Source organism: Pagrus pagrus (assembly GCF_965226575.1).
Source record: "Pagrus pagrus genome assembly, chromosome: 10".
NCBI classification, from domain to species: Eukaryota; Metazoa; Chordata; class Actinopteri; order Spariformes; family Sparidae; genus Pagrus; species Pagrus pagrus.
In genome coordinates, this window is record NC_140194.1 from 687,067 (window position 1) to 708,976 (window position 21,910).

A 21,910-nucleotide genomic window follows, 5' to 3' on the forward strand; every position below is an offset into this window, starting at 1 on the left:
TGGAGTTCAGATCGATCAGAGCTGTGCTGAGACATATTTCCATGACTTACCAGGTAGTCCGACTTCCTCGCTCGCTTTCCTCCACGGCAGCTCTTTTTCGTCCCGTCTCGGTAGAGTAGACGTGTGATCGTACAGCTCTGGTGTCTGCAAACGGCCACGATTCTAGTTATTATCCTCTCCTCCATTGTTCAGGACTGTCTGGACATCAGCGACGTTAACATCGCTGATAGGCTTTCACGACACAGCCTCACGAGAAATCCTCGCTTGAGTTACATTTTTTCAACTTGTGCAAATTTCACTTGTTCGTGTCATTCACGCCCCCGACCGCAAATTAACATCTTCTCATTGACCTGGTATGTCATCTAGACGCAGGTGAATTGAGGTGAACCTCTGACTGAGTCAGCACTCAGCAGAGACTCTGGTTCTCGGTTTCTACGTTCATGAAGTAAAGTACATTTCCCCTTAACATCTTAAATACATGTAGTGGAGTAGAAGTATAAAGTAGCATTAAGCGGAGCTACTCAAATACAGTAGAAGTAGATCAAACTTGAGTTGAGTAACTGTGTTTAGTTACATTCACTGGCTGTTTCTCATTTTTATGTGGATCCACATATAATTGAACTCAACCATAGATACCAGCCAAGTAAAGATCTCTTCATGATTCCCTGAGAAATCTCACATTAAAGAAAGTGAGAAAAAATTCTTGGATCCGTGTCTTTATCTGGATCCACACCAAAAATAATGGGGTCTATTCTGGGCCGAGACACATCCTCCATCCGGTTTGGTAAAAGTCCATTCAATTTTGATGTAATCTTGCTGACCAACAAATCAACCAACAAACGCACTCAGTTAAAAACAGAACCAGAAGACATTCAGTCTCTGACTGATGATGATGGATTTATTTTACAGATCTATAAAAAGCTCAAGGCCGGATTAAGAAGGATACTGAGGGATACGATGTCGCCGGATCGCTCACTGGACCGACACAACGCTTCCGTGTCCACAGCATTGTGTCACTGTCACTGTCTATGCAAGGAGCTGTGCAATGCATTCTGGTAGTGTCGCCTTGTGTTTTGTCTGCTCCTCATCTGCATTAAGTTGAGGTCTACGCTTCTTTCAGGAGCCACTCTGATTCACAGCTGTCCATCGAAATGAAGACAGATTCAGCACGGCTCATTTCACAGTGTTTTCATGACATACGAGAACGTTTCCAAAAGAGCCGTCATGTTGAGATCTGGGAGCAGAGAGCCAGGTGGTGTTCGTCCAATCGGGTGTGACCAGAAAGTGTGTGGTCGGAGGAGGAAGTTTACTCTGTCGATGCTGGGAACCAGAACAACCTCCCACGTCCAGAAATGCTCCTGTGGACACGTATCACGAGTCTCTCGCAGGCGGCGAGATATGTAACGTCAGTCACGTTACGTCACATACAGTTAACGTCTACACGGTCCCGTCTGCCAGATGTTCCTCATTAATGCTTGGTGCTCGCTCCAAGCGTAAAGGTCGAGCACTGCCTCTGCTTATCTGTTGATTTATAGCCCGACTCTAGACTATATTTTATGTGTGGGCTGAACCGGGCCTGCTGCGTGTGTGCAGACATGTAGAAGGATGTCGCTCAGGATCCTTCAGCATTCTGTTCCTGTAAATATCCAAACTTTAGTTCATGAGGTTCTGCTGAGTTCTGCGTCAGAACCGAGGTCAGTGTTCTCGCTCTGTTCTCCTCTCGGAGGCAAACAAGCAGCAGAGTAAGAGCAAAGAAAAAAGTCTCCCAGCCATCAGTCTGTGATGGCTCAGTCATGCGTGGAGGCCATTGTTAAAGACTGCAGCTGGGAACAGAGGGGGGGGCAGGGAGGGAGGGAGCGAACCTTCACGACTCCTCCCTGCTGCCGCCGCCGCTGCCGCCGCCGCCGCTGCAATGCTCTGATGATCAACTCTCTCACTACATGCAGGTCAGACTTCAGGCTGTCAGACTGCCCAGAACACAGTGATCAGCCGCCGTGTAACAGCGAGATACAGGTAAACAAACGACACTCAGACCAGGTGTAAACCCACCTCAACGTCACCGGCTGGTTTGTGGAAAACTGTTTTAAATTATGAGGTAAAACTAGAGCAAAACAAATCCAATGAAAAACAGCAGGATGAGACTGATCAAACTAAAACAAACAGAAAGAAAAACAGATCTATTGAAAGGCTCGTCTGTAACGATGAAACAGTCCAAAGATTCAGCAATAAAAACCAGAAGCTGCAAACTTTCTCCGTGCATGTGAGCAGTTCTGATTGGACTGAACCAGAAGGCATCTTTGTGTTTGGTTGACTGACACATTATTAGCTGTCTCTCTTTGGATATATTTGTATTTCTATAGATGTTATAATGCTGCTGAACAGGAAGTTTTGTTGTGTTCTTTCAATACAATCACAATAAAGTGTCTTTTCTAAACTAGACCTTATAAATCTCCCATCCATCGATGTAAAAGTGAGAAATGTTACAGCAGCTGTCACACCACTACTCTGTCTGTAGGTCCTGCACTCACAGCACCTCTGCGATACCGAACGTTTAACTCACACACTCAGTTTGAACCGAAGGCTTTTTGTTTGTTGTTCGTGCGGCTGCTACAGCAGAGTTTAAACCAAGTTTAACCAAGTTACACAGACCTGAACCGGTTGAGACAAACTAACTAGATGGTGACAACGTGCAAATCCTATATTAAAATAATGAATCAATTATCAATGATTATTTTCTGATTGTTTCAGCTCCGAATCAAACTATAATTAATAATTTCATTGTCCTCACAGAAAGCTGGGACTGACATGCTTTATTGCAGGTCACTCAGAAATGATAAAACCAAACAGTTATTACTCCAATATCATACAGTATAATGTCATTCTGACAGTTATGCTATTATCATTAAAGGAACAGTTCACCCAGAAATGCAAACTCAGTCATCGTCTCCTCCTGATGATATAAAGTCAGGCTCAGTCATCGTCTCCTCCTGATGATATAAAGTCAGGTGAAGTCTCGTAGTCCACAGAACATTTCTGGAGCTTCACAGTAAAACAGAGTTGCAGCGTTCTGCTGAACACCTGAAGCAGCTGGAGATGATTCAAACATCAGATGTCTCCATGCAGCTCGTCTGCTGTGATCTCAGAGATCACAACCTGATCTGAGGAGACCAGATTTACTCCCTGGACGTGCGGTCGAGCTCGTGCTAACACTGTTAGCTTCACAGCTACAGTGAAGATTTCAGCTTAAAAGAAATGTGTGAATAATAATGTTGCAACTCAGTTTTACTGTGAAGCTCCAGAAATGTTTTGTGGACAATGAAACTCCAACTGACTTCCCGTCAGCATGGAGGTCGGAGATGATGACAACTTTTCTATTTCTGGGTGAACTGTTCCTTTAACACAGACTCGACTGCTTTGGCAGAATCTGGCTTCAGCTTCTGTTTCAGTTTCAAACTTCCAACACTGACGAGTCTACCGGGCGTCTCAGCTATGTACACAGTAGATACACATCACAATGAAAGCGTCCTGCTGGCAGCCATTTGCTTTACAGTTATGTAACAGACAAAAAAAACCTCATATGTTGACTGAATTATCTAAAACTGAAGCAGTCAGTAAACCACCTGCTTCCCTGTGTTTGATCACAAGCAAAATGTGTTTTATCTACAAATAAACCATAAATAGCTAAATTCTTCTGTGTCTAAGTTAAATATCCAAAGTCTGAACAAACACTTATTTCTGTTGAGTAAACAAATACATCCAAAACGTCACTATAAGCTTGAAAGAAGACACGTTTTGCAGCCGTTCTATCTGATATGGCGAAAGCATCTAGTAGTTCCATCATGTTCAGCTGCAGACGGATGAATACAGTCAGTGTTCGCTCAAAGCAGCTGTTGTTTCACTGCAACAGCACTTTCTGTACACACATTGTTGTCTTTTAACACGGAGGTCAGAGCGCTAACGTTTAGTCAATAAAAGCCTCATTGAAAACTCAGTTTGGAGGAGATCTGAAAGTCTTTGTGGTTTGAAGAGACGAGTTTGAATTCACTTCAGTGTCCAGTTTTCTGTTCTTTAGTTTGGACTCCAGCAGAGGACGGCGGCGTTTTCAGGCAACTACAGACCCGAATTAATCCAAAACAAAGCATCATGTCTGTCAGTTAAAGCAGGCTGGGGAAATTGGTAAAAATAATATGTATGTGTCTAACCGCCTGCTGCCCCCTTACAGCAGAGAACAAGCACTAGCTGATACGTTGCTGTCCACAGATCATATTTACACGGCGGCCATTTTCCTGACGTCACGCTCAGGGTGGGAAGCACAGATGTCTACAGCTCTGTTCCCGGTTAAAGTTGTGTAAACGTTGTTATCACCAACGCTTCCTGAATGATCAGCAACTGAAAAGACAACAGATGGTGATAATCTGACTCCGGGCCATAATATAGGCCGAACCACGTATTTGATTATCTTAGACAACAGCTAACGTTAGCATTCAACCGCTTCCCAGCCGACGTTACAGTTTGATAGTGTTACATGATACAAAAGGAAAGTCGGAAATTAACTCTAAAATATCAACACGCATCTTTGACACATTTATTTAAACCTGAAGTGAAACACACTGGATTGTAATCAAACGGTAATGTAAGCTAGGAAGTGGCGGAATGCTAACGCGAGCTAATGGGTTAGCAAATATGTAGTTTTACCCACAAATACGAGCCGCTCTTCACTGTAGTTTCAGTCGCTGGTCAGGGTGAGCTTTACGTCGCTGGAGGAAAACAGCCGCCATGTGAATTAGTTCTACATGTCCAGTCTTTTCTCATTGGACCCTGGCTACAGATGTGGGGGGAGAAAGGAGTAAAAAACTGAAGGACCTTAAGACAGACAGATGCTTTGGACAGACAGATGGCCTTCAGACCGCCGTCTCCTGGTCTTCTCTCTGGATCATCTGGTAATGTTGACGGTTCTCCAGATATTCAGCCAGTTCCTGGTCGTTGGCCTTCTCAGCGCGCTGTTTGGGAGTCTCACCCTGAAACGGAAACATGGAGTCTAACTCGGGTTTATGGGCCACAGTCTGAGCTGATCCGGTCTTTATTCACCTGAGTGACGATCACATTCACATAACACGGTCCAGAAGAAACCCTGACACATCTTAGTTTTCACGAGCTGCTTCATCCAAACCCTGAAGGTCCTGATCCAAAACTATTAATCGTTTTAACTTATTGATCTGTTATGAACGAAAATTTAAATGCAGAATGTGATGCAAGATCATCTACAGAGAAGAGGTCTCACTCTGTTGAACTATAGAAATACTGGCTGTACACATGTTACAGAGTGGAGCTTCTGCCCTCGTTGATGATCTTGGATCAGTTCAGATACAGAGACAGACGGACTGATCAGCAGATAGATCAATAGATGGATAGATACGGTGATAAATGAATAGGAGTGGAGCCTCTCAGCTCCTTGTAGCCCTGCAGAGACTCGGCTTCACACCAACACTTCACACACTAACTAACACATGAACTCTTTTCATTCGTTGGAGAGGAGAGGAGAAAAAAAACACTCAGATTATGGGCTGCTTCCTGTTACCACTGGCTTCACCATGGCAACGGTGAGCCACGGCCTTTGTGTGTGTCGGAGCGAGGCCGGGGATCCTGCGGCGCTTCGTTTCTCAATGACACACAACATTAATCACTTTATAGAAGTGGGTCAAATACTGCTGGAGATCCATTTAAAGTGCGGTGGGACAGCTCAGGCTGGTGGCCGTCACTGTGCCTGAGAACGACTCACCAAACGGCCTCGTACAGCAGGAAGTGTCAGTCAACAACGTGTTTCTCTGATAGAAAACATCGACTGAACTCATCACGTCTTCACGTCAGGATCAGAGAGTGAGGACGTCTCTGTTGTCAGAGTTCAGAAAAATATCCAGAAACTATCGAGAAACTTAAACGAGGTGAAGAGTTATCGTTCTGTTTAAAACTGAATGAGTCGGTGTGATTTTCACAACCAAAGACAATCAGTTCAGTCTCAGCTGCACTCTGTTTACTGACAATCAGCTAATGTTAGCATGCTAAAGTGCCAAAAATAAATAAATAAATAAATGATGTCATTAAATGCACTAAAAGTCATATTAAAAGTAAATGTGACATTTCTGTTTTAAATTCCTTCTGTAGTTATTTGCCTTTGACTTAACGTCCTTATTTATTTACTTTCCCATTTTATTTATTAATCTATCCATTTTATAAACAAAAATAAATACATCAATAAAAATCTAAATAAATCCATTAAAGATGCACTTTGTAGTTTTGGGGAAGAAATTTTAATCAGAATCAAACGGAATAATCAAACTCCCTTTGTTTTAATGACTGAATACACAAACTGACCTTAAAGGACAACACAATTTATACTGTTTTACTGTTTATATGTGGCGGACCCTGCCACCTTTCTAGCTTCAAACAGCGTTCTGTGACCGTAAAAAAACATGGTGTCTGTCTCAGTGGTGGACGGGTTTATTTGCATCTAGAGCAGGAAGTGACATCAGATCACAGGTGGTCACTCAGACACAGGTTACAGCAGCTGTGAACGGACGGACTGAGAGCTGAGCACTGATTGGAGGACTCAGGACGGAGGTGACAGCAGGTGTGAACAGCGTGTGCGTGTGTGTGTGTTACAGGTGAGTGTTGTTTACCTGCAGGTCAGTCTTCATGAGCGACGCCCCGGCCTCCACCAGGTAGTGACAGAAACTCCTCTGGCAGGAGGAGGCGGCTTTGTGGAGCGCCGTCTCTCCTCTGAAACGACAACATAAATGTGATGACACATCAAAACTGAAATGCAAGTGTGCAGTTTGATAAACTGGTTTTAAAGACATTAGAGGACAGAAACATGACTCACGTCTCTCTCTCTGTTATGTCCAGGTGAGGTGTGGGCACTGAACGTAACGAGACGGAAACAAAATGCTTTTAGAAACACGTTTCATAACAAACTGGAGAAAGTGACCTTCATCTTCAGACTACATCATGAACAAACTGGAGCTCATACCGTCTGTACCGTGCCTGTTAAATAACTTAGTCTGATTAAATTAACTTATATCTCAGCGTTAATTAAATTATCACATTAAGTTCAGAGGAACTTTTACATAAACATAATGTGTTTTTAATTGTTTAGTATTCGAGTATGAAACATAGAAGTCATGTGTTTCAAACTTATTCTGTCTCACACACACAAACACACATTTCCTCCACAGAGCAGAAACTAATCAATCACTCCCAAAGTGATTAATGGGACGTCAGCGCCGTGTTCACCTGCTGCTCCCAACTTCAACATGCTTCACACACGAGTGGACAGAGCTGCATTCACAGGCCGCTGTCAGAGGAAGCAACAACTTAACGACCACAAACATCTGAAGAATACACGCAGGGGACGAGGAAGAAGACCAACCACTCAAAACTACCATTTATACATCATTAATGCACAGGTGCATTGTGGGAAAGTCTTTCTGCAGGAGAGCCACACATGAACCAAACTCCATGGTGATTTTTGCTGTTTAGCTCTGATGACTGCTGTTAAAGCAACTGTTTCCCTCCAGACTTTAACTCTTATTTCACAAATCTAAACTTCAACAGCCACTTTAAATCTAGAATGAAGAAGAAAAACTCAGACGGGTCAAATCAAACATCACTTGTCTACATACATAAACACTAAAGATGACAGACGACTGAACGGAGCAGTGGAAACATCCAGTCACAACTCGTTCAGCCATCAGGCCTTCATGTATGCGTCTTACAGCCACTGTGTGTGCTGGCGCCCCCCAGTGGAACATGAAACACCAAAGAAGAAGAAGTTCAATGAGAGATTACAGACATGTTCTGTTTTCTTACAACAAACTTGATTAAACTCTTGAAACTAATTCATTTCTATTAAAACAGGTGAGATGATGTCACCACAATGGCCAAACATTTCACTTACAGGCTGTTTCTCAGTGTCACATCAGGTCCAGACTGAAGGTTTCTAAGGGGGCAGAAACACTTCACAGAAACTGGATCAGTTGTATCCAAAGTGATCCCACCATCAGAAGATCACCACATCAAGCTGAGTTTAGTGAGAGACAGAAAAGCAGCTTCATCACAGAGACAGAATTGACTAAATGAACAACAAGAGTCCGATCAGCAGTCGTCCTGTCAGAACGAGGCTGTCCTGTGGCGTCTCAGAGGACGAGCTGCAGTTTGTAACCCACTCCTCAGGAGGAGACGACAACAAACACTTGAGGTGGGTGAAGAAACACCAGAATCTCACAGTGGAAGATGAGAAAAGTCTATTTACTGGTGAATCACAGAGATAGATTAGTGTCAGTAACTGAAGGGTTTATGTAAGGAGACGACCAGGACAGAGAATGGTACCACAGTGTTTCAAAGCCACAGTGAAACATGAAGATGTTTTCAGACTCCACCCTGACTGAGGAGAAGCACCACTCCATCCTTCAGAGACATGCTCCACCCTCTGGTCTGATCTTTGTGGAGAAGGCTTCATCCTGCAGCAGGATAATGATCACCTCAAAGCTTTGACACAACTACTGAAGACCAAAGAAGACCAACGAGTCCTGAAAGTCCTGGACCGTCCTCCACAGCCGCCTGACCTCGACCACAGCCGCCTGACCTCGACCACAGCCGCCTGACCTCGACCACAGCCGCCTGACCTCGACCACAGCCGCCTGAACTCGACCACAGCCGCCTGACCTCGACCACAGCCGCCTGAACTCGACCACAGTTGAAGACTGAGAAAGCCAAACATCCTCTGTGACATGATGCCGCGGTAACATGAGTCTGCAGGTTTTACTCTAACTTGTAGCTCGAGTGCACGAAGGGGGACAAACCAAATACTGAGACATTCTCACATTTTTCACTCAAACTGTTAAACTGATGTCATTTGTAATGAAAAAGACGTACATCTTTCAAAACAAATGTAGAATAGAAGTATTTGGACTGGTGGTCTCAGACTTCTGGACCCTGCTGTATAAACTTCTCTCACCATTGTCGATGAGGTACTTGAGGATCTCTTTGCTGCCGACCTCCACAGCGTGATGCAGCAGCGTGCAGCCGGCGGCGTCCTGCAGCAGGATGTCCGCCGCCTGCTGGTGGAGCTCCATCAGCTGGACGACACAGAAAAACTGAGGTTTCACTTCAGTTTCATGGCATCAAATAAACGCAGATTTAGTTCTTAAAAACTTCAGTCCAGCAGCCGAAAACAAGCTGGATATCCAGTGAGGTACAAGGTACGGAAGCCCTGAGGGACAAGTGAGAGTTATTTTCCAAGTCTGATCTAAATGATTTTCTCTTCTGTGTTTGACTTGTGATCCAGTGGGAAAAATGTTTTGCCACAATCATCTTTATGACTTCCCTCATTTTTTTCCATGTGTGAAATCAAGTAAAACACTTTTCTTTTCCCCAATTAAAAAGTCCTGTGGGTGGATCTGGATGCTTTTTTACTCTTTTTAGTGCATGAACATTTTTTTCCTTTTGTTTTTCATGTGTGGAACTGAAAAACACTTTTTTCTCTACATGTGTTCACAGATGAAAGAAAATGAAGGAACTTATAAAGATTTTCCTGGCAACACCTATTTTTCCCACCAGATCATAAACACAGAAGAGAGAATAACTTGGATCAGACTTAGAAAATGGGTCACCGGATCACCTCAGTGTTTCCATAACAAGGTGACTCCACAGATCTTTAACAAATCAACTAATTAAGATTTTTCCAAAGATGTCTAAGTGAGACAGACTCACTCTGGTCAGGTCTTCAGTCCTGATGCAGTTGATCAACTCTGCATCTAAAAGACAGAAAATATAATTCAACCCTGTGTTGATCAGTTTAGAGGATGAACAGAAACGATTCACTCAACATGTGAATCGTTTTGTGGTCAGATCAACGCGTCTGTTCAAAGATTGATTTTCACTTTTCAGATTGTTTGATTTAAATAATTTAGGGACACGATGCCTGTAACGTTTTGAGATGGTTTCATGGGTGAAGTTAAAAACCCCTGTGAAGACTTTTAAGATTAAGATCGGCTTCATTTATCTCTCGCTGCAACAGTACAGGACAAAGAATCAGAAAAATATGAATAAAGTTAAACAGAAAATAAATAAAAAAACACAAGATATTTACAAAAACAAACAAGTGAGTGGAAAAGTGACTGATCAGGTAGTGCGCAAGTTAAAGAGAATATTATTTAAATATTATTCGAGCCCCGTCTTTACTTTCAGACGATCAACAGAAGAAACGTTTACCTTTTTCAGGGTCGTGTGAGGTAGCACTGGATGGACTGTCAGAGACAAGAGACAGAGAAACAAAAGCAGATGTTAGATATGAACATGAACCATTAAAACATAAACACACACACACACACACACACACACACACACACACACACACACACACACTGAATGGAGTCCTACCTAATGATGGGTCTGAAATCAGCGAGCGTTGTGTTTGAGCGATGGACATTGATGATCTTTGCCCCTCTCCTTCAGACAAGAGACAGCGAGGACAACATGGACAGGAGACAGGCTCACTAGCAGCACATGGTACCAGCAGCACTACAGAATAAGCTCCTGTGTCCACAAAGTGTTTTAGAGCATCTTTTATCAATTATTCCCAATGAGGAGCGAGCGTCTGCGGCAGCAGGCCACCGCCCAGAGAAAAGGCACAGCGGCCAGCATTGTGGCTCTTTTTCTGTCTCCTGGCCTCGGCGATAACATTCACTGTATTTTTGTCTCTTTTGGATGATGTCATCACCCACATCCTCCTCACTCTGATGTCCCGATGTCAAATAATACACAAACAGATAGCAAGCAAACCAAAAGGATCAGAGTCCATCATACACGACAGCTGTCAACATACTGTTGTCATAGAGACCAGACGCACATGCAGCGTTTTCCTCTCAGCGCTGCTGAACACAGCCGGCACGTCTCTGCCTGAAAAACACTGTGTGGACACAGAGCCTGAAGTACCATGTGTGAAGACTGATGTTTACATACGTGTGAATACACACAGCATACATGCAGAAGTACAGTTTATATGTACACGACTGCAGTGATGGCAAGACAAAGTTCATTTCATGGGATCAAATCATTTAAATGAAGTAACTTGTTTATTAAAGTGTTGATTATTCAAGTGTTCAACAGAAAAGTGACAGATCTCTCCTGTAACGAATCACATCAGGTTGTTTAGCTGAACATTGAGTCAACATGATGAATGTGACACTTGATGAATAGAATCAGATGGAAAATGAACATGTAATTAAAACAGTTAAAGTCAAAGTGTTTCAGGTGATTTCCATGATATTTGGTTACCAGCCCTGAAATGTCTCTTATAGATTAAGAAGCTCAGCAGCGTCACGTCATCGAGGGGATCACACACCAACATCAGCCACACATCTGATTTTATTCTGTTTTTATTGTTATGATGCAAAATAATGTCCTGTCTGTATGTGTGTGTGTGTCTACCTGCAGAGGGCAGTCTTGGAGGAGCTCTGAGACAAAGCATCAGCCACTGAACTGTCGCTGGAAATCCTCTTCCTCTGAAAGTCTCTCATCCTGAAACACACACACACACACACGCACACGCACACACACACACACACACACACACACACACACACACACACACACCATTGAGTGTGACTGTCACACAGGTTTCTGAAGAGCCAGAATGAAGCCCACAGTGGGCGGTACCAGTCATCGTCATCTTGGCAACACCCGACTCCACCTAACTCCCTGCCAATGTCAAAAATGGACAAAGAGGTGGAACGTGGGTGGAGCTGAAGCATCCTAGTTAGTTAAACAAGCCCACTTAGATGGAAGCTACCAAGCTAGCTAATGCTAACAAGTCATCCCTGTTCACACATAAGGAGAAGTTAATTTCACTTCACGTCGTTTGTGTGAGCTTGACATTGTTCTGTACATTAGCCGCAAGATAGCGAGCAACAACGACACAGGAGGAGTTTCAGTTCATCACTGTTGATTTCAGCTCCTGTGGCTCCTTCTGGCCGCGACAGTGAAGATAAATCCACTTTATAAACTTTAAAATCTGAATTGAATTAAAATCCTCCAAAAGGCTCCAACAGCACAAACATGATGAGCTGAAGATCAGTGATGAATTATCTGAGGTGAAGCAGCAGACAGCTCCCAGCTACCTGTCACTCAGAGGCCACGCCCCCTAATGATGCATCACTTTAAGCCTTAATATAATTTAAAGCAGTGAGTTATATAAAAGCTGTGATGAAGGGATCAGTTATCGACAGAAACCAGCTGTGAACATGTTGATTTCTGCTGGAAACACATTTTAACATGGACTCTTATGGGACTGACTCGCTGGTGGAGCCTCTGGTGGCCGTTAGAGGAACTGCAGGTTGGTGCTTCAGTGTCGGCTTCATTATTATTTAACACACATTTCTGATTTCTGACTCTGAACTCATAGTAAACCAGCAGTCGTCCTGTTAGCTGACCCCACAGAGGCGACGCACGTTCAGCTCTTCATTTCATTTCATGTCTGCCGGCTGCAGATGATGAAGACCAGCTGACACCTCGTCTCACAGCTGCTTCATTCACATTCATTCGTCCTCTGACTGGTCGCTCCACCAGCTGCTGCAGGACCTGCGTTACCCAGCAGGAGGCGCTCAGTGACCCACACTGTTTCCCAGCATAGATTGGTGACTGTGTTCACTGGAGAAGGTTTCAGGGGACTGATTGTGTCTTTTCTTTATATTGTTCCTGATTTATCTGAACAAACATTAATTATCAATAAAAATGCTGTAAATTTTTTAGAAAAATGTCTTTTGTTTGTTTTTTTCTTAGCAAACTTTGTAAGTGCTACACAAATAAAACATCAAACTAAAATAAAGGTCAATGTACTTCATACTACAATAAATAATAAAAGTGTTTCTGTTGATCAAAAGCCCAGATGGGACTGTCCGAGGTAAAGGAAGGCCCTGTCCTGAGTCTCACCTCGTTGAGGTTGAGGAGGTGGGGGAGGACGGAGAGCAGGGGAAGGCGAACTGTCTCTGCTGGTCCTGGTGCTCCTCAGAGTCCACCAGGTCGGGCATGCCGGGGGAGGTGCCCACCGTCTCCTTGACGACCAGCTCCGGGTCCAGGATGTAGAGCTCCTCCTGAGAGATCTCCGTCACGTAGTTCAGGTGCTCCTGGAAGAGGAGGACGTCAGGAGAAGCCTGTCATCTATCGATACACTGATAAGTTTATTGATCAACAGGAGAAAGGGGATTATGATTCTGAATCATAATAAAGAAGACGTTTGTTACAGTGTTTACAACTTATGACATTTTATAAAGGAAATGTTTTAATCATCAAAACTTTAAATATCACGAGTGATAAAAGTTTCGACCTGAAAGAAATTAGCAGCTATTTATTAACTACTTACTGGAAAATATTACTAAGTAATTTTCTTTTTCTTTGTTTAAAAAAAGACTAATTTAAACACACCCATGACTCTGAAGTCGAAGATCATTTTTCTGATTTTGTTATTATTGAATTTAGCTTTTGTTTATTAACAAGTAACAATATTTACATAAACATGCTTTTCAACTGTATGTGAGTGTCAGTGGAGGAACACCAGAACAACAAGAGTCCTGTCTGAGTGGCAGTTTACATTAATGTCTTTCTCCAGTTATGGATTAAACAAAAATCTACATTGCCAAATTAAAATCAGTGGTTACGTAAAAAAAAATCTGTAAAATCAGTTTAGGAAAATAAACATTGGGTTCTTGTTTGTGTCTTTTATGTGTTGATGTGGATGTTTTCTCTGATACGCTGTCACACCTGAGCCCGGTCGATCCTGTAGAAACGATCTGCAGTTGTACCTGAAAAACAGAAATGAGCTGTCAGACTCTGCATGTGACTCTGTGCTGAGAAGCTGAGCGTTGGTTTGGACTTACAGTCGAGGAAACACCACTTCATGGACAACTTCTGTGAGGACAGACACTCCCCCTTCATCTCGTCACAGTCCTGAAACAGCAGAGTGATCATCATACAAAATTTACTCTACTTGTATTTTTGACACTTAAGTATTAAAAATCATCAATACTTCAGTTTGTCAAGAAAGTCAGTGACATGAGCTCGTCACAGTTTTTCATCCAGTTCATGTTCTAGATGAAGTTAATTCAATATCTTTGGAGAATTACAGAAGCCTGAGATGCAAGTCGGCTAAAAAAGTTGATGCATTTTGTCCGTATATTTTGTCTCCTGTCACAGATGGATAAAACCTTTTTCAGGCACTTATAAATATTATTCACGTGTTCTTCAGTCATAAACACCGGAGAGAAAATGTAGATCTCACTTCTCTCACTAGTGCTTCTGTAGTTTACGTTGCTGTGGGTCAAACGAGAGGACTGAAAGGACTTGTGATGTCATCAACAGGTTAATGATGAATTGATTATTTAAAGATTAATAATAAAACAAAGAAGGACGTACAGCTGTGATGTGATTAGTCTTTTTAACTTTAAGCACCGCAGCTCCACTTTACTTTGTTTGACCTTACATCAACAGATTTGTGAATTATCACTAAATCACCCTGATGCATGTCTCTGCTGCGAGGTGGAAGTAACTGATGAGAAGTGTAACAGAGTACTTTTACTCTGCAGTGTTGTTACTTGTGTTGTACCTGATCCAGGTTGTCATGCAGGCGCTCAATGAGCAGGCGGCAGGTTTCCAGGTCGCTGTCTCCAGGGACGGTGATCACTCCCAACGGCATCGCTGCAGACATGGACGACACGTCGAGGTCAAATCACTGAAGCTTTAAAGTTCAAGTTTCCAAAGTTAAAAATCAAAGATTGAGGCCGAGTCCAGATGTAAACAGGTATTTTTTAGACAGGGTTTAAAAAAATAGCTCTGTCCAGACGAGTGTTTTCAGAAATTATTAAAACACATATCTCACAGAGATTCACGTACAGTGGGCATGTGCACACCAGTGTAAACAGGAAGCAGAGTGAAAATAAAAAATAAAATGAACGAGGCCGTGAAACTCTTCACAGAATCGTCTTAGAAAATTGGTTAGCAGCTGTTTTTCTGTGCTGTGAGCAAATTAATAATTAGATACGACTGTTTATGTCTTTAATTCACTACCAGAAAAGGAAAAGTTGACTGCACATGCTGAGACTGTTCTTCTCTGGTATTTGACGTATCACTGATGTAGACTTTATTGCCACCTACTGGCCCAACATGCGAGTTTCAGAAAGTGTACAGAGATATTTTGTGCGTAATGCACCTTTAATAGTCAACTTTACTCTGTAATTTCAAGGCGATTGGTTTACTTGATTTTTTTCAGTAAGATGATCTTGTCAGACTTTACAGTGTCCTGTGAACCAACAGCAACAGATTTTAAATCAAAAACAATCTCCTGAAGGAGACCCAAGCATCGACGTACGGAAGCCCTGAGGGGCCAGTGGGAAACAAGTTCTCCAAAATGTGTTTTCATGTGTCTAACAGAGTTTTTCTGTTATATATTATATAATAATATAATATAAATATATTTTTTAGGAGCAAAGAGTTTGCTTCTGTAGTACTCATTTTGACCACAAGAGGCTGAAGTGCACGACTACTCATGTCCTAGATAAGATGAAAGTGTCCATGATCCTCCAGGAGAGTTTTAATTTAAGAGCTGAGTGTGAAGAAGCTTCAGTTAACCCTTCGCTGACTCACAGGCCTCCTTCAGCTGGTCCTTGTCGTAGTGCAGAGCCTCGTACGCCGCCATGCTGATCCGGTTCACTCTGATCTGCAGTTTCTCAGGGACGGGCTGCTGACTGCACACGCACACAGACACACACAGACACACAGACAGACACACACAGACACACACAGACAGACACACACAGACACAGAGAGACAGAGACAGACACACACAGAGAAACATTATACTGTGAGCTGTGATGTAGGTGTATTTGTACTGTGATGTAGGTGTATTTGTACTGTGATGTAGGTGTATTTGAACTGTGATGTATGTGTATTTGTACTGTGATGTAGGTGTATTTGAACTGTGATGTAGGTGTATTCATACTCATTGAGATGGGGCATGGAGATCCTCCTCTTGGCCTTCTGCACCATGTTCGCCTGGTTCCTCAGGCTGATGTGGATGACGGACGGTGCCAGCTTGCAGGGCTCTCCGTCCACCTGCATGGGGATGGACTTGTAGGTGGTGAGAGTTACTTCTTTGCACTGATGGAGCCGCTCACCGTGACCACCCACCTGCAGCGTGGCCTGGACATAAACAACCACAGGTCAACGACAGAGCTGCTGCTGGTGTTTATACTAGGGGAGGACGATACCGCAAAATTTAATACAAGGACAATATCGCTATATATCAATATATGTTGATACCAATTAGGAGTCGACCGATGAAACTTTTTCAGGGCCGACACCAATTATTAGAAATCAAGGAGACTGAAAATATTAGATATTTGGGACTGATATTTATTTACAGAAAACTCAATAAAACATTTATTTGATAACTTTATTTAGTAGTTACTTTGCAGATTCAGATTATTTCATTGTTTATTGGCTATTAGCTGTGATGTGTTACCAATCAGATCGTGTTGTGGGCAGGACATCGTGTCAGAGGATGCTTCATCAGAGCCGAAGTAGCACATTTTCTAAATTAGTGTATTTTATCAGCCATCTGACAGAAAAATCACTGATACTGATAAACGGAAAAATGCTGAATATCGGGCCGATAATCTGTCGGGGCTGATCATCTGTGGGTGCAAGATAATCGTAGAAGAGAGACGTGTTGGAGTGTTGGTAGTATCTATGTTTTGGGATCCATCTACCCACCCCTAGTTTATACATCTGACCCCAAACGTTCAATAGACCGGGACAGTGAGCTAAATTAGCAGCTGTTGGCTCAAATGTCTTCTTCAGTTAAATAAGAACAAAACTGAAGTCATTGTTTCATTGGTCTGGTCTAGTACAGCTGAGAGCTCACCAGAGACGTCATGGTGAAGCCAATGACCTCGATGCAGCCGTCGTCATGTCGCTGAGGTTCAAAGTCCTGATGCTCACTGGGGTGACCCCACGGCATGGTGCCGGCACAGTACCTGCAGCAGACAGATGTTACTTTCACTTAAGTAAAGGAAGAGTCAGTCCAAAGAGTAAAATTCAGTCATTATCTCCTCCACCCCATGCTAATGGAGAGTTAGACTGCTGCAGACTTGGAATACAGCAGACGAGCTGTATGGAGACATTGGATGGTTTTTTTGGTTGTTTCTCCGTCTTAAGTCTCCAGCTACTTCAGTTGTTTAGCAGAATGCTGAAACGCTGTAACCCATCTTCACCCGGCTCTCCATTAGCATAGAGATGATGACTGAACTTTCAGTTTTGGGTGAACTGTTCCTTTAATAGACTTTAGCAAACTAAACATTCCCTCCTCCAACATTTTGCAAAGATAAAATCTGGATGTCAGAATGTGTTGTTCCCTCCTGGCTCAGCGTACCTGGGGATGTTGAGGAACAGCAGACACTGCAGCTTCATGTCCTGGACTTTGGCCGTCAGGTCTGTCCCGTCACACTGAGGACGGAGGAGACACAGACCGGCTCAGGAATTCATACATGAACACAGTAATCTGCTGGAGAGGCAGCATCAAGGCTGGTGAGCATTGATTTAAATTACATTTCAGAAAACAAATAATAGATGGTTGTAATTTTTCACCATCAATTTTAATTCATATTCCTTCTGTAAGGACGTAGGACTGTCCACAGACCAGGACGAGCCTCATAAAGCACTCTGTGTTTCTCTTCTGCTTCTTTTTCCATTTCAGGGATATAGGAGCTGATTTCCTCCAGACATGCAGTCAGTGTTGGAGCAGACTTTCTCAGCAGCCTGTTCATTCTGCCATTTACAGCATATGTGTCTGATGTATATTACTATAAGAGCAGTCCGGTCTCTAGGACATAATGTTCCACAGATACATCCAAGGTCAACATCTGTACCAAACGTGGGAAATCTCACTCACATTACAAGTTTATTACCCGACTTTCACATCAGGAGGTGGAGGGGGCGTTTCAGGCCACACACCAAAAAAGGTATGAACTATGATGTTTTCTAACCCTAACCAAGTGGTTTTTATACCTGAACCTAACCAGAGCACAAGCACAGCGTTGTGACCAGAGAAGTAGAAATAGAAAAATCAACCTAAAGAAACTTCAGCTTGAACTGAGCTGTGGTTTTGCAGAAACGTACCAGTGACTGGGCGTCACTTTGTATTGTAAAGCGGTGGGACATAAGATTGAACTGTTTTAATTCAGTCATCAACATCTGTGATGTAAGAACTGTGATATGGAAATATTAAGAGACTTGTATGGCGGGAAAAAAAAAGCATAATGGCGACATGCCCTCACTCCAGACTCAACTACAGCAGCACTGTCAGTGTCCTTAAGCTCCAATTTGTGATGCTCCACTTTCACATCTAGTGTCAGTCTTCAGCTCTGCCGACAACCCCTGGCTAGACTGTCAAAATAAAGCCTGCTGACAGATCACACAGTGACATATTTTGACTTTTGGACTGTTATTAACGTTGTCGGACGGTCACAGTTTGGTTAGGGTTAGGTAAAGATCAAACTTTGGGTTAGGGTTAGGGTTACATAGGTGACGTAGACACCCTGTCTCAGACTTTTCTTGCTCTTTTTACTGCTGACTAGAGGGCGCTTCATGACGTGACGCTAGAGGGGGAACTACAGCGTCAAATATAAGTGTAGCACTGCCGACCACACTACTGAGTTTAACGCGTTGGAAGAGAGAATGTGCTCTGGCACATCACAATTCATTTCTTCTCATTTGTTAGTCAAAACCACAGTTTTTTGTTTTTTTTAACAAATTACACTTAGGGACTGAATTGGCCTTTTCAGAAAGTGTTTACAGACTCTCCACCTCCCTAACTCACATTTTGAGGGTCAATTGTTTGCCTAAAAAAAGACACAAAACACAGAGTCAACTATGTTAAAGACTGATCTGATTGCTTGCAAAGTTCTACAGTTAATATGATAATATGGTTGTCATGAATTTGTTTGACTGTGATAATCATGCCGCTGATATCGTGACCGCTGTATTATGGATGCATGAACACACGGGTGGACGTGCATACGAGGTCGGCTCGTCGCAGCGACGTGACTTTGTTCTCGTCCGTCTCTACTCACCACCACTTTGATGTGCTTGGCGAGGTCTTTGGAGCTCCCGCTCAGGAAATCTGAGAAGGCTGTCTGAAACACACACACACACACACACACACACACCGACACACACAAATATATTACAAACACTTTAATGTGTGTAAGTTAACAGAACAGAGCAGTGAGGACTCACTTACCCCTGCATAGAACATCTTATTCCTGAAGCGGCTGTTAAACTTCTCTGGGTTCGCCTCTGAAAAGACAAACAGAAAAACACGGCTGCTTCAGGACAAACGTTTTACATTAAATCGGTTAGTGACCTGAATAAAAACCCATTTACTGCCAGGAGGAAGTGGACACGCTGTGGTTAGGGTAAATTTAGCTCGCTTACATTTCCATCCATCATCTGGTTTCTCAGGTTCATTATATGAGGCTTTAATTAGATTAGATTACATTTTTATTGATCCCTGTTGAGTAATCAGGTCACTGAGCAGCAGAGGAGAGGATGCAGATAAGAATAGAATAAATATGATCACTGAAGATAACTGGGTCGTCCCCTGCCAACTCACTTTTCCTCAGTTCATGTCACAGAAAAATGTTTTAATTTGAGGTCCAGATACTAAACTGGTACGACTTTTTGTGATGATAATGTCTCATCATCCTAAGTGAGAAGGGAAGATGTCCTCTGACAGAGCCAGAAGGACTGGATGGTGTCCAATATGTCCTGACTTCAAATTGTCTGATAATAATCTTGAGGTCTCATTTTTGCATTTCTTCATCATCGTTATTTGGGCCCGAGCACGAGGACCGATTGTATCTGCTCGGATTCTTTATTATTATTTTTTGTCCTTCCCCGAGATCGCACATTTGGCCTGAACATGCCCCACAACTCACCGAACTTGGAACATACGTCACATGTGGTGAAGAATTTGATACTCGTACTTTAACTAACTCATCCTACAGATTTAACGCCACAGACTTCACACTCATTATATCTCATCTTCAGAACTTGATGATGACACCTTGTGAAAAGCTTTCGCCTATGCTTTACCTGGTGGGCGTGGCAGTGTGTTCAACTTTGCAACACCCCTTATGGCTTTTCCCATTCTGTTTAACACCACAGACTTCACATTCACTCAGTAGCATCCTCAAACCTTCAACAGCCTGTGTGTCTGTCTGCATCAAATTGCTCACACATGTAGAGGAGCTCGCCCTGAATACGTCTCTGCATCAAAACTGCGTCATATCCATAGCGCCACCCACTGGACACAGGAAGTCACTGAAGATGTCACTGTTGTGTTTTGTGTGACACAAATCCCATTGAGGTAGGACATTTCCACAGGCAACGGGCGAGCACACATCTGTGCGCACAGGCCTCCGATGGCGCCACAGCCCGACGTACGTGGGGGGGCGAGGGCCCTTTCATCACTGCTAATTTTTATTAATTTTTATATGTAAATATTAGCATTTTAGCTCAATAGCTCCCAGGTCATGTGATCAAATGACTCAAAATCAGTGTGGGATCATGTAACTACACTGGCTGCATGAGATACGCCTCTTGTTTTTACATTTTACATCTTTTCATATTTTTTATTAATTTTTATATGTAAATATTAGCATTTTAGCTCAATAGCTTCCTGGTCATGTGACCAATTGACTCAAAATCAGTGTGGGATCATGTAACTACACTGGCTGCATGAGTCATGGGTCACCAGATTTGGCCCGTAGCTCGTTACACGAGTACGTTAATTCGATACTACAACTGCCCTCATGTGCAGCACGATAGCTCAGTAGCGCCCCCTAACGCCCCCTTAAAGCTTTTCCCATTAATTTTTTTTCATTTCTACGCCTCGTACTTTATTTCACTAGTCCTACAGATTTAACGCCACAGACTTCACACTCTCTAAATATCATCTTCAGACCTTGATGATGACACCTTGTCAAAAGCTTTTGCCTCCGATATACATATGTATCATGACCAGACGCACAAAATACCCCTCGGCACCGAAACCCTCCGTCCAACAGGAAGTCGGCCACTTTGGTTCACAGCGGCCATTTTGTCAAACTTGAAGCCCCGCCTCCTACATGCACATACACTAACGAATTTCGGCACGCATAAGTATCGTGACCAAATGCACAAAAAAGCCTCTTGGACCCACAACCTCAGTCCAACGGGAAGTTTGCCATTTTGGTTCAAAGTTGAGATGTTGCCGCCATTTCCACCCATTTCCACGGCTCGTACTTTAATTAACTTGCCCTACAGATTTAACGCCACAGACTTCACAGTCACTAAGACTCATCCTCATACCTTGATGATGAAGAGTTGTAAAAAGCTTTCGCCTACGTTATTCCTGGTGGGCATGACAGTCTGAACCTTCAATGCTTGGCCACTGTGAGAGCCATGTCAGTGTGTGGTGTGTGTTGGACACAAACTGTCCACTAGGTGGCTACGTTGTGTTGTGGGTCAGCCTGATATCAATCAATCAGACGTCATTTATATCGCACATTTAATACAAATACAATGTAGCACAAAGAGCTTCACACAATAAAAGCAAGCACAACAAAACAGAAGTGAAACCAAAAGACACACACACACACACACACGCACACACACACACACACTTTCTCTCACACAACACATACATGCATTTCTGACAGAAGCTCACTGAGGCGCTATCTTTCGCTCAGCTATGTGTTGTGACGACAAACATCATCCAGTTTACATGACATTCACAGGCTGTTTTCTCCAAATCATACAT

General features: G+C 43.0%; 1 protein-coding gene across 2 annotated transcripts in view; it reads right to left on the reverse strand.

Annotated features, from left to right (window-relative positions):
• Nucleotides 1-2,795: 2,795 nt before the first annotated feature.
• Nucleotides 2,796-21,910, reverse strand: part of dgkzb (diacylglycerol kinase, zeta b) — a 55,933-nt gene continuing 36,818 nt past the window's right edge. For both annotated transcript variants that reach the window (XM_084363567.1, XM_084363566.1), the window contains 18 exons: nt 19,349-19,404; nt 19,179-19,241; nt 17,480-17,553; nt 16,973-17,084; nt 16,049-16,248; nt 15,694-15,794; nt 14,657-14,748; nt 13,932-14,001; nt 13,816-13,856; nt 12,988-13,181; nt 11,488-11,577; nt 10,438-10,506; nt 10,270-10,304; nt 9,769-9,812; nt 9,014-9,134; nt 6,881-6,917; nt 6,678-6,777; nt 2,796-5,018 (listed from right to left, as the gene is read on the reverse strand). In XM_084363567.1, coding sequence (XP_084219693.1) covers nt 4,902-5,018; nt 6,678-6,777; nt 6,881-6,917; nt 9,014-9,134; nt 9,769-9,812; nt 10,270-10,304; nt 10,438-10,506; nt 11,488-11,577; nt 12,988-13,181; nt 13,816-13,856; nt 13,932-14,001; nt 14,657-14,748; nt 15,694-15,794; nt 16,049-16,248; nt 16,973-17,084; nt 17,480-17,553; nt 19,179-19,241; nt 19,349-19,404 — 1,616 coding nt within the window. In that variant the 3' untranslated portion in view covers nt 2,796-4,901. The remainder of the gene's footprint in view (nt 5,019-6,677; nt 6,778-6,880; nt 6,918-9,013; nt 9,135-9,768; nt 9,813-10,269; nt 10,305-10,437; nt 10,507-11,487; nt 11,578-12,987; nt 13,182-13,815; nt 13,857-13,931; nt 14,002-14,656; nt 14,749-15,693; nt 15,795-16,048; nt 16,249-16,972; nt 17,085-17,479; nt 17,554-19,178; nt 19,242-19,348; nt 19,405-21,910) is intronic.